At 38.8% G+C, this 13,174-nt stretch overlaps 1 protein-coding gene across 16 annotated transcripts in view; it reads right to left on the minus strand.

The window, feature by feature from the left end:
• Positions 1 to 13,174, minus strand: part of MCTP2 (multiple C2 and transmembrane domain containing 2) — a 237,545-nt gene that overhangs the window by 186,968 nt on the left and 37,403 nt on the right. For all 16 annotated transcript variants that reach the window (XM_084967038.1, XM_021099366.2, XM_084967035.1 and 13 more), the window contains exon 2: positions 635 to 1,170. Coding sequence is in view for 10 of the 16 variants with exons in the window: in XM_084967033.1 (XP_084823159.1) it covers positions 635 to 1,102 (468 nt within the window). In the remaining 6 variants the exon portion in view is untranslated. The remainder of the gene's footprint in view (positions 1 to 634; positions 1,171 to 13,174) is intronic.

Here is a 13,174-nt window from a genome sequence, read left to right on the forward strand (position 1 = left end):
AGAAATATAAGATTTTTCTCATAATTATATTTGGTTGTTTTACCTTATAGAAATGCTAAAGCTTTGTAAAAATCACTGAATTGATAAGAATTTGTCTCCTTTAGTGTCTGCCCCAGGTAAATGTGCACACATGTGCACAAGAGCAGACACTCATATAGGCACATATGTGTAAACTAGGAAAAAGTTCAAACAGTCTGGCAGTCAAAGGGAGATGTATATTCGTATCTTTCTTAGGAATAGGAATATGTGTTTTTGTCTGTGGGAAGAATTTGGCAATGATAGAGACAGAAACAGACATACACTTCAGCAAAAAGTCAGAAGAAAAGTTACACTCTTCATTTCTTTGCCAAGAGATGTAAAAAAGAAAACTCATCCAAAAGGGCTTTTAATGCCTTAAAGTGTTCTAGGAAGGTTATTTGCAAAACTTTTAAAATACATAGAGGTCAACCCAAAAACAAACGGGAACACTGGGTGCAATCAATATTACCTTCATTTAAATTCCTGTAAATGACATCCTCTCCATCCAAGCTAACCACAAAAATACATCCTAACCAGATTTTCCAAGGGTACCGAATGCATTTACAAAGAAGAAAAGAAGATCAAGAAACAGGAAGGAGCCCAGCCCTGGTCTCACCTCTGACTCTTCTGGTCCATCCTCTCCAAGGGGGGTTTTCTGGAACAGATCAAAGATGCCATTGCTGGACGCCCTCCTGTCCTCGGCGGGCGAGACGTAGGTCTCCTCAGAGTCCGTTTCCACAACATGGTGGTGGCCCGCTTCCTCCTGACTCCAATCCAATTCTTCTTCAGACTGTTTCAAGGAGCTACTACTACTTTTGGGGAAGATCCCTGCAGTTGACAGGCTGCTGGGCACCGAGGTGTAGGATGACTGGGGACCGGAGTATGGCCGCCCCTCCGGGGCCAAGGCCTCGGCCTCCAGGAGGTCAGGGACAGAGAGGCTAAGGCGGCGGTCCAGACAATGCCTGGCCCTTAAGTCCAGGGGTTTGTTTGAGTTCTTTTTCACCTTCCTCTTGCTCAGGTTGATTAACAAAGGCCTGGTCCGCTGTTTTAATGAGCCCCAGACAGACGGTTTGTCCAGATCCATGGCTGCATGAAGACCCAGGAAGACACTCTGGGAAAGAGTGTGTCTCTATGAGACACGTCAGTGACCGCCTAAGAAACAGAAGACAAGGAGAAAGAACATGAAATTTCTCTGTAGTGTCAGGGCATATCCAAGTAGGAAACATGACTCAAGCATCTTACACTCCCTATTAAGCCATCAAGATTGGAACACCTCATCGGTAGCATCTACAAATACCAGAAAGAGCTTTTTTTTTTTTCTTTTGCTTTTTAGGGCCACATTTGTGGCATATGGAAGTTCCCAGACTAGAGGGAAAATCAGAGCTGCAGCTGCTTGTCTATTCCACACACAGCAATTTGGGATCCAAGCTGCGTCTGCAACGTACACTCCTCCTAGATACTAGTCAGGTTCGTTACTGCTGAGCCATGATGGGAACTCCAGCAAAAGCATTTTTAAGAAACTGAATTTTTCAGATTTTTTTTTTTAACCAGAGTAGTCACAGAAAAGTTAAAGCAATGAATGAAACTATGAATCTTCACACACAAAAATGCTTCATAAGAAAGACTGCTTTCTGTGTCTGGCTTATTTCACTCAGCATAATGTTCTCCAGGTTCATCCCTGTTGCTGAAAATGGCAGTATTCCCTTCTTTTGATGGCTAAATAGTATTCCATTGTATATATATGATACCACATTTTCGTCCTTTCATCTCTCAATGGACATTTAGGTTTTCTTCACATCTTGGCTCCAGTGAATAATGCTATAGTGAACAAAGGATGCAGATATCTCTTGGAGATACTGATTTCAATTCCTCTGAATATTCACCCAGAAATGGGATAGCTGATTTAGTTCTGTTTTTAGTTTAAGGAACCTCCACGCTGTTTTCCAATAGTAACTATACCAATTTCCATAATAACTATATCACCAACAATGTATAAGAGTTCCCTATTCTCTGTAGCCTTGCTAACGCTCATCTCTTTATTTGTATAAATACCACGTATACTTGAAATTTCCTAAGAGAGTAGATCTTAGGTGTTCTCACCACATACACACATAAAAATGGCACCACACGAGGTGATGGAGATGTTCCATAACTTGACTGTGGTGCTCCTAATATATATGCATATTAACTTGACCACATTATATACCTTAAATATATATATTTATTTGTCAATTATATCTTAATAAACCTTGGAAGAAAAAAGGGAAGATCTCGTTTTCATCTCCTCTCCAGAGAAAACATGGCAAAAGACATTTACTAGAAAAACAACAGCATCTGCTATAAAAAGGAGAGCCTTTTATGGTCTCCAAACCCAGAATCAGCAAATGATTCCAGTAAAATGCCAGTCAGTAAATATTGCAGACTTGAGGGCCAGATAGTGGGTCAAACCACTCAACTCTGTTATGACAACAAAGGAGACATAGATAATACCTGAATGAAAGAGTATGACCGAGCTCCAATAAAACTTTATTTATAAAAAAATGGGCAGGAGTTCCCTCTGTGGTGCAGTGGCATAAGAGTCCCAACTGCAGCAGCTCATTCACTGTAGAGGTGCAGGTTCGATTCCTGGCCCAGCACAGTTGGGTTAAATGATCTAGTCTTGCCATGGCTGCAGTACAAGGTCACAGCTGTGGCTTGGGTTCAGTCCTTGGCCTAGGAACTTCCATAAGGTGCAGGTGCAGCCATTAAAAATATACATTATTTTTTCTTTAAAAAAAGGGCAGCAGCCTGTAGTTTTCTGATCCTCTTTTAAACTCACCTCTTTTTCCAGAGGTAAGCATTCATTTTTAAAGATAAACACATGCTCATATTAACCAGGATTCCCTCCAATATCTGTAAAATTTGTATTAAGTGTGGCTAGAGAGAAAAACATTTATAAAAGTGAGAGATCTGTCTAGAGCAGAAGAACTGGCAAAACTTCTATAATGGAAATCTTAAGAAAAGCAACTTTCAGAGCTCCAGCTTGAGAATGAAAAGACTGAGAGAAAACGTTTCCTACAAACAGGTGGCTGTGAGTGATAGGAATGCTTCACAAACAAATATGATAGAGTCTGGTAAATGCTATGAAAGAAAGGGAGGAATTTAAGATACCATAGGGTGGAGTCATTAGGAATCAGATTAAAATCAAATCTGTAGGAAAAAACCCTTTTTCTATGTGTCAAGTGTCTCATAATAAATCTTTGCAGTACGAAAAAGCACAGTGTGGTCAAGTCCCTCTAAACCACCCTGTATTCATAGTGCCACATGTGGTTGAAGACCCAAAACACCAAAAGCCATGACAAAAAGTATTTTCTAAAACTACGGATTCCATGCATTTCTACCCAGTACAGTATATCTAGCCACTGAGAAGTCACTGCCTTTGGAAGGTCTGGTCTGTGGGCTTCTACAGCTCTTGCCTGATGACAGCAGCATCCCAGGATGAACTTTTTATCTTCTGTAGGCAATGAAGAGATGAAGACCTTGGGTCCCAGACAGACTCCACAGGTTGGAATTCTACTTTTTTACATTCTACTTAAATGAACGATTACCCTAAGCCTCAATTTTTTCCCCTATCCAATGGGGATAATATTACCTAGCTGACAGACACAATGAGATAAAGTATAAGTCCCAGTGTTTTCAGTGTCTGATGCAGAGAAAGTATTCAGTCAGGAAAAAGTATTTCTTATTGTTATTGACAATGCTGTCATAATGCCAAATTGTGATCTCTCAAGTTACTTAAGAGCTCTGTGTCTCATAATTATTTCCATTTTACTCATAAGTTTAGCCATAACTACCTCATAGGGCTCTTGTGAGGACTGACTAAATTAGTCCATATAAAGTGCTTAGAATAGTGTTTCATACAGAGCCAAATTTTAATACAATATTACTCAGTTTTAAAATTATTATTTCAACCATTTCATCTTGGGTCACTCTGGCTTTAAAACTTTTTAATATTTTACAATTCTTTGCGGCTTTTAAAAATGCTATTCTAAACATACACCTATTTCACACTAGCAAGGCACAAATACATTATTTAATTCACATATTATAGCTTAACCTGCATATACACGCAAAAGGATTGTTTTTACTTTCATTTAAAAATATGTTAGTTGGAGTTCCCGTTGTGGCTCAGTGGTTAACGAATCCGACTAGGAACCATGAGGTTGCAGGTTCGATCCCTGGCCTTGCTCAGTGGATTAAGGATCCGGTGTTGCCGTGAGCTGTGGTGTAGGTCACAGACGTGGCTCAGATCCCACGTTGCTGTGTCTCTGGTGTAGGCAGGTGGCTACAGCTCCGATTGGACCCCTAGCCTGGGAACCTCCATGTGCCACAGGAGTGGCCTAGAAAAGGCAAAAAGACAAAAATAAATAAATAAAAATAAAAATGTTAGTTAATTTTCACTAGTAGATTATTATATAGATGTCTATTAGATCTAGTTGGTTCATGGTTTAGTTCTTTCATACTCTGTTTACTACTTGTATTAAAGAGGAATGTTGTTTTTTCAACGATAATTGTGAATTTGTCTATTTTTCTTTTCATTTTATCAGTTTTTCTTCTGTATTTTGAAAGTCTATGTTATCTGCATACATGTTTACAACTAAAACAGTTATCTTCTTACTGTTAAAATCCAATATGACAATCTCTATCTTTTTATTGGTTTGTTTAAACCATTTACATTTACTGTAATAACTGATATGTTTGTACTTAGGTCCAGCATTTTATTGTTTCCTGTTTCCTCTGCTATTTGTTCTTTTCGTTCCCTTTTCCTGCACTGCTTAGGTTTGGTTAAACATTTTTCAGCATTCCATCTTAATTTATCAATTACGCCTTTTGACTATCTCTTTGTGTAAATTTTTAATGGTTGACCTAAGCATTACAACCTGCAGAGTTACTCTTTTAGCCCCTACTTAGAATCAATAATTCAACCTTCCAATTGGAATAGAGAAACCAAACCACATGCATTTGCTATTGCTGCTGTAAGCAAAAAATTTAGTGGCTTAATAAGATAAATTTATTATTTTTTTATTTCAGGAAGTCAGAAGTCTGGTACCTATCTCATCAAGTTAAAATCAATGTGCTGATTAGGCTGCAAAATTTCCCAGAAGGTCTAGAGGAAAATTTGTTTTTTGGTCATTCTGGACCCAAAAAGTTCTCATTTTCTTGCTGGCTGGCTGTCAGCTAAGGGCCATTTGTAACTTCTAGAGACTGTCCACATGCCTTGGGCCTCTTCTTCATCTTTAAAGCCAGTAACGGCCAGGGAAGTCCTTCTCAATACTGCATCTCTCTGATCCGTTCTTCTGGTTTCCTCTTCTGCTTTTAAGAACTCATGTGATATAAATGATAGTACAGTTTATTCATCTCATCTCAAGGCTTAGTCATAATCACATCTACAGAATTCTTTTTGCCATTTATTATAACATATTCACAGGACTGGGGATTAGAATATGGATATTTGTGGGGGGCAGGGAGAAGATCATTCTGCCTTCCAACTACCATATAGGTTTCTTCATCCTCTCTTTGTTATAGTCTGTCTTATAGATTACACCTAAATACAATGAAAATTTCCATCAAACAATGTTTTACTTTGATTTCAATGATGAACCATTTATTTTGGCCATGCCCACAGCATCTGGACATTCCCAGGCCAGGGAAGCAGTACCCAAACATCTGGAAGTACCCAGGCCAGGGAAGCAGCACCCCAAGCAAGCACCAAGCATTTGCTGTGACAATGCTGGATCTTTAACCTGCTGCGACACAAGAGAACCCCCAATGTTTGTTTGGTTTTTTTTATTTTTTAGGAAGCATTCCCATGTCCACCAAAGCAGAGGAGATGTTCTTTTTTTTTTTTTTTTTTTTTTTTTTTTTTGGTCTTTTTGCTATTTCTTTGGGCCGCTCCCGCAGCATATGGAGGTTCCCAGGCTAGGGGTCAAATCGGAGCTGTAGCCACTGGCCTACACCAGAGCCACAGCAACGCGGGATCCGAGCCGTGTCTGCAACCTACACCACAGCTCACGGCAACGCCGGATCGTTAACCCACTGAGCAAGGCCAGGGATTGAACCCGCAACCTCATGGTTCCTAGTCGGATTCGTTAACCACTGCGCCACGAAGGGAACTCCCCCAATGTTTTTTTGAACCATTTTTTTTAATAATTCAAGAAGAGATTTCTGTTACATTTTATATTTCCTCTTTTTGGATATTCCAAATTAAATTTCCTTCTGGTACTATTTCCCATTTATCTAAGGAATTTCCTTAACTAGTTATTTTATAGCAGGTCTGTCAACTCCAAATTCTCTTGGCTAACTCTCATCTGAGAATATCTTCATTTCACTTTCAAGGACATTTTCACTAGATTATTGGATTCTGTACTTTTATTTCAGCACTTTAAAAATAATGTGACATTTCTTTCTGCCCTCCATGATTTCTGATGAGAAATCTCAGCTATTCGGATCATTCTTCTACAGGTAACGCTTTTCTCTCGCTGCTTTTAAGATGTTGTCTTTCTGTTTAGTTTGCAGCAGCTGACATGCCTAGATGTATATTTCTTCGGATTTAACTTATTTGGAATTAGATTAGCTTATGGAATTTTGCCAAACTTGGAAAGTTTTCAGCCATTATTTCTTGGACTATTTTTTTAGCTACACATTCTTTCTTCTTTTCTTTAGGTCTCCAATCATATAAACATTATGCCTTTCTGTTATCATCCAGCAGTTCAACGGTCTCATCAATATTTTTGAATCTTCTTCCTCTTCTTTCTTCACACTGGATAATTTCCACTGATTTATTTTCAAGTTTACTAATACTTTCCTCTGTCATCTTCATTCTGTCACTGAATCCATATAGTGAGGTGATGGGAGGGGGCTGGGTAAAGCAGAGAGGCTACTGTATACTTTAATTCTCTTTTTGTGTGTGTGTCTCTTTTTGTCCTTTTAGGACCATACCTGTGGCATATGGAGATTCCCAGGCTAGGGGTCGAATCGGAGCTGTAGCTGCCAGCCTACACCAGAGCCACAGCAATGCCAGATCCGAGCCGTGTCTACAACCTACACCACAGCTCACAGCAATGCCAGATCTAAACCCACTGAGCGAGGCCAGGGATCGAACCTGCAACCTCATGGTTCCTAGTCGGATTTGTTTCCACTGTGCTATGACAGGAATTCCGTATTTTTTATTTCTAAAATTTCCATTTGGATTTGGTTCTACTTCATATTTCATATTCTTTACTGATGCTTGCTATTCTAATCTCCATTTCAGGATTCAAGATTATTCATTTGAGTTTTTTTGTTTTTGTTTTTGTTTTTTTTTGTTTTTTTGTCCTTTTAGGGCCATACCCGCGGCATATGGAGGCTCCCAGGCCAGGGGTCCAACCAGAGCTGTTGCTGCCGGCCTAGGCCAGAGCCACAGCAACGCCAGATCCAAGCCTCGTTGGTAACCTACACCACAGTTCACGGCAACACCAGATCCCTAACCCACTGAGCAAGGCCAGGGATTGAACTCGCAACCTCATGCTTCTTAGTCAAACTCATTTCCACTGTGCCACAACAGGGACTCCACTTGAGCATTTGTATAATAGTTGCTTTAAAGCCATCTTATCATTGCCATCTGTTAACTGTCTTTTCCCGTGGGATTTGAGACTTTTGCAGTTCTTCCTATGGCAATACCGATTGTATCCTAAACATCTTGAATGTTCTTATAAAATCCTATGCTACATTTAACTCTACGGCAAATGCCGACAGCTTTGTTTTATCAGGCACTTGATTTAGTTAACTTCTGGCCATTAATTCCAACCCACCTTCTATTGGCTGTGGTTCTAATGTCAGTTCCATTTTCAAAAGCTATGCAGGGCCATTCAGATCTGCACTGAATGTGCACCATGTAGAAATCAGCCTGGGACTTGGGTGAAGTTCTCTTTGTTTACTCCATCCTTAGAGCCCTTGGTACACTAAGAAGGATCAGATCCAAGCATGTGCAGATTGTGCTAAGTCTAGGAGTACACAAACAGCTTTATGGGATCATTTCACAAGCTCCTCTTTCTCAGCTATCTTCTCTGATATTGTCTAACACCCTGGAATTCCCCTTCTCACTCTGCCAATCAGCAACAAACCACTTCTATGATTGCACCAGAGTAGTGAAAGTAACAAGAAAGTTTAAAAAAAAAAAAAAATCAAGGAGTTTCCTTATGTGCAGCAGGTTAAGTATCTGGTATTGTCATTGCTGTAACAGGGGTTCAATCCCTAGTCCAGAAACATCCACATGCCACAGGTGCAGCCAAAAAAAAAAAAAAAAAAAAAAAGCAAGCCAGCAATGGTTTAGTCCTGCTTCTTAGAACTACAGGTTCCCTCTAACTCACTGGTTTGGCTCCTGAGGTTTCCCACTGCCAGCTGTTTTTGCTGCTGCTGCCTCTGTCTCTGTCTCAACATTGCTGGGGGTGCTATGGCATGACAAAACCAAGAAAAAGGAGACAAAAATGATGAGTGATTTCTCCCTTCTTTCTGAGTTTTAGGGCTTCTCTTTTCTGCTTCTTGAGCCAGAACTAGAAGTGTCTCTTGGATCATTGTCTGTATTCTAACACTGACTTCTAGATTGGGGGCTGTACTGAATTCAGGCTGGCGGATTAGCAGAGGTAAAAACTGTAAGCCCACCTCTAGTTCAATGCTGTTTCATTCTAGCATTCCTCCTTAAGCCACATGCTGATATTTACTTTTCAGAGACCTAGCTTCACCAGGTATTTTTATCCAGGTGTAATGTTTGTGGTTATTGGGGGAAAAAAAGGTTGGGAATGATTTTATTCAGTTTTACCTGGATCAAGAATCGTTTCCATTAAGTTTTGCAAAAGCATTCTGACCAATTTCCCCAAGTGTACAAGTCGTACAGCACCAGTTGTACAGAACTCCAAACAAAATATATTTTCCCATGAATAAAAAAGTGATCTTAAGGGTATACATAAAGCTAATACACTGTTGGACTATGGCCTCTTTGAGGCTTGAAAATGTCATCTCTCCAATCAACAATGCATTTTTCAGAATAAAGGAAACAAAGAAAGTGTAAATCAAAGATTTGAAGAAAATGATGGTGAGGTAAATCCAACTGACTATTAAAATATACTAAGTTTTCCTCTCGAAGTATATTTAAAAATTAACAAACATGTTTATTCCATTTCATACAATAAGTTCATAGATTATTGTCACAAATACCCAAAGGGCCGCAAGGTGAAACACAGCCCACACTCTGCAAACCATCAGCACTAGAAGCAGAATCTCTTCAGCAAAACAAAATACCTATGCTACCCTACCTGCATAGGTTCAACTTTCATTTACTGAACAAAAATTAGTACTCTTCCTCTTCAAACCACTAAAGGTAGGGCAAGGCCTTTACGGGAAACAGCCCCAAGCCAAGGAGCCTAATGGAGTTTCATCTATTATGGTTTTAACCCAGACATCCTCCCTAGGTGGCTGCCAGCAATGGCCAAATGGAAAAAAAGAACGAAACTTTTAAATGTCAGCTCAAAAATTTCTGATTGAACCTGAATGAGAAACACAACAAAAGAAAAAGGTTCTGGGAATGACAACATCATAAATTATCATTACATGTACTAGAGTTTTTCCGTAACACTGACTCAAATTGTGCTTCTCAAAGTTCTCCTTTAGTGTAAATGTGATGAAAAGTGTCTGTTTTCATAGCCTAAATATCAACTCAAATGAAAGAGCCGCAAGCAGTTATTTTGAATGTGTCATTCATGTGTCATTACTATCTTTTTAGTTAACCATCGATATATATTTCCTTACCAGCAGAAAGAAAATGTTCTATCACATTTTATTAAAATGGGGGAAAAAAGAAAAATGTAAACTAAATTCAATGAAAGTGAACATCTGATGGTGCGTGTTTATCTTATGGGAAAAGATAAAGGCAAATGAAATTCTGCAGAAGGATTATTCAGCATTCTGATAGAATGGGGTAAGAATCTGTATACCTGGTATACTTAATTGTGCTTGTAGCAGAAACAACTTCCCCTTTATCTAAAGGAGACAGTCCTTAATGGAAAGGTCTCTCCAGATCAGTTCCATATAAAGAACAGACAATTTCTCTGCTTTTAAAGTCAATTTGAACTGCATCCAATCTCCTGAGATAGATCATGATGGAAAATAATATTTAAAAAAAATATGTATGACTGAGTCACTTTTCTGTACAGCAGAAATTGGCACAACATTGTAAATCAACTATACTTTAATATAAAAGAGTCAATTTGGCTTTTTTCTTCTGTAATGCAACTTCCCAATATATCATCCACTTTCCACTAAAGTTGTAAGCCAATTGAGGGAAGGGAGATCACTCAATATACCAGACATACTATTAAAAAGTATATCACGGAGACAGAAACCCCTCCAAAATTAAGATCAACCAAGGGACTGGATACATTTTCCCGTCCCACTGCACTAGTTCTTAGAAAGAATCAAAAACGTATTAATAGAGAGGTAGGTTCTGTCTCCTCTGGTAAGTGCCTTCCCCACTACTAGTCTCTTAAAAACCCCATCCACGGGGGGGGGGGGGGGGGGGGAAATCCCAGAAATTCTGACCTTGTTATCAATCACTCCTGATTCATAGTCTGAGCTTGGAGAGGAATGAAGGGAAGGAAAGAAAGGGACAAGGGTTTCTGGAGCATCAGATACTTATACTTTCACTTTAATTCCACCTCTGACATCATATACCCCACTCAATATCTAGTTGTTGTTTTGTTTTGTTTTTAACTTCATAACAAGCTTTTACTGTCCCTAGTTTTGCCTTTTCCTGAATGCCATATACTTGGAAATACACATTATGTAACTTTTCAGACTGGCTTCTTTTACTTAGTAATATACATTTAAGTCTCCTGCAAGTGTTTTTGTGGCTTAATAGATGGTTCATTCACTCGTTTATTTATTTATTTGTCTTTTTGTCTTTTCCAGGGCTGAATCCAAGGCATGTGGAGGTTCCCAGGCTATGGGTCTAATTGGAGCTGTACCCGCCAGCCTACGCCACAGCCACATCAACTCGGGATCCGAGCCGTGTCTGCGACCTACACCACAGCTCACGGCAATGCTGGATCCTTAACCCACTGAGCGAGGCCAGGGATGGAACTCGCAACCTCATGGTTCCTAGTTGGATTTGTTAACCACTGAGCCACAGCAGGAACTCCGACGGTTCATTTATTTTTATTGCTGACATCCCATTGTACAGCTATATCACGGCTGTGTACCCAGTCACCTGCTGAAGAACATCATGGTTGCTTCCAATTTTTGGCAAATATGGCTATAAACATCTGTGTGAGGTTTTTGTTTTCAACTCTTTCGGAAATTCCAGGGAGCAAGACCATGAATTATATGGTACCTATGTAACTTTAAACATTTTTTAATAATCATCGGTTATATTGTTTAAGCTTGCACCTTGCCCACATTTTTTTAAATCAATGCCTAAATACCTTGTAGTTTTGTAGTGATTGATATTTTTATTATATTTTCACTGTGAGTTGCTAGTATATAGGACAACAACTGACTTTTATGCAGGGATTTTAATTCCAACCGTCTTGTTGAGGTCATTTATTAGCTCTAATAATTTGTCTAAATTATAATTAATTTTGCTTTTCAATGTAAGCCCGTTAATTATTTTCAAATGATGAAAAAATTTTTTATTTACTCTTTTCTAAAATAACTAATTTTTTTTCCTTCTTGCACTGACCCGAGTTTCCAATTCGATATGTATCAGTATATTGGAAATATGCTTTATCTCTCATTTTCTTGATCAATCTTATAAGGCATTTACTAGTTTATTAAAATGTTCTAAAACTAAGTTTCCCTTTGTTGATTTATTGATTTCTGTTTTTAATTTCATTCTTTCCTTCTTCCTATACCTACTGGGTTTAAGTTTATTTTCTTCTTTTAAATTCTTGACATGGAAAATTAGATATTGATTTTCAGACAGTGTTATTTTCTTATTTATGCATTTGTTATAAATTTACCATTAAACACCTAGTTTGTTGCATCCCACAAGTATTGTTATGTCAAATTTTCACTATCATTTAACCCAAAATACTTCCTAATTTCCATCTTAAGTTCTTCTGTGATACACAGGATTTTTTTTTTAGAGGTATAGTGCTTACTTTCTACATAGGGTTGTATAATTATCTTTATGTTAATGACTTCTAGCTTAATTCCTAAGGATTAAGTCAGAAAGAAAATCCATATACTTTTCATTCCTCTACAATTGAGGATTTTCTTTATGGCCCAGCTTCTGATCAATTCTGCAGTTCTGGAATCTATATATGTCAATCTGTTGAAGCTGTCTGACTGTGTTGTTTAGATCTGCCTTCTTCTGATTCTTTTGTCTTATTGTTCTATCAGTAGAAAAAAGAGGGCAGGTGCTGAGAAACAGTAATGATGTTGAGTTGACAGGACTCAAATAAAGGGAATGAGAGAGGGGGAATGTCAGGATTCAGTCCAGCCCAATCCTGGCACTGAGTCCCAGGGCCATTCACTCAGAATGGCTCTGGGCACATGATTGGGAAGCTGAGAGAGGTCAGGTCTAGAGACCGATTTTGGAGACTGGCATTCCGTTGATAATTGGGAACATGGCAACAGATTTGGTTGACAAGAAAATACAAAATGAAAAAACAGGATGCGCCTTAAAGAACTCCAGCACTTAATGAGTCTTTTAGAGCAGGATACACTTGCAAAGGAGACTGAAATGCCATAGCCAGAGAAGAACAAATAGTGTGGTGTCACCTTACGACAAACAAAACTCAAAACAGAGAAGACAAAAGAAGGATGTGTTATGGAGGAAGTGGTCAAGGGCATCAAGTGCTGCTTGCAGACTAGTTAACATCAGTCCTGAAAGTCTTCATATGGTGCAATAGAGATTACCGGTAATCTTGGTATGAGATGCGGGAGGGCACAAGGGAGAAGAAAACCTGCCTAGAGAAAGTTTACAAGGGAGTGGAAAGGAAGAAGATGGAGGCAACAGATTGACTGACTTTCAAAAAGTGGGCTGAAGGTAAAGAGCAGTATAGATGAAGCTGAGACAACCTGATCATAATTAGAGATAAACAGATGTAATACTCCTACTAAAGGCATATGTTTCTCTGGCTAT

Source organism: Sus scrofa, chromosome 7, assembly GCF_054392235.1.
Source record: "Sus scrofa isolate SSC_HxYL_T2T_F1_AM1 chromosome 7, Sscrofa_HxYL_maternal_Yorkshire_Landrace_v2.0, whole genome shotgun sequence".
NCBI classification, from domain to species: Eukaryota; Metazoa; Chordata; class Mammalia; order Artiodactyla; family Suidae; genus Sus; species Sus scrofa.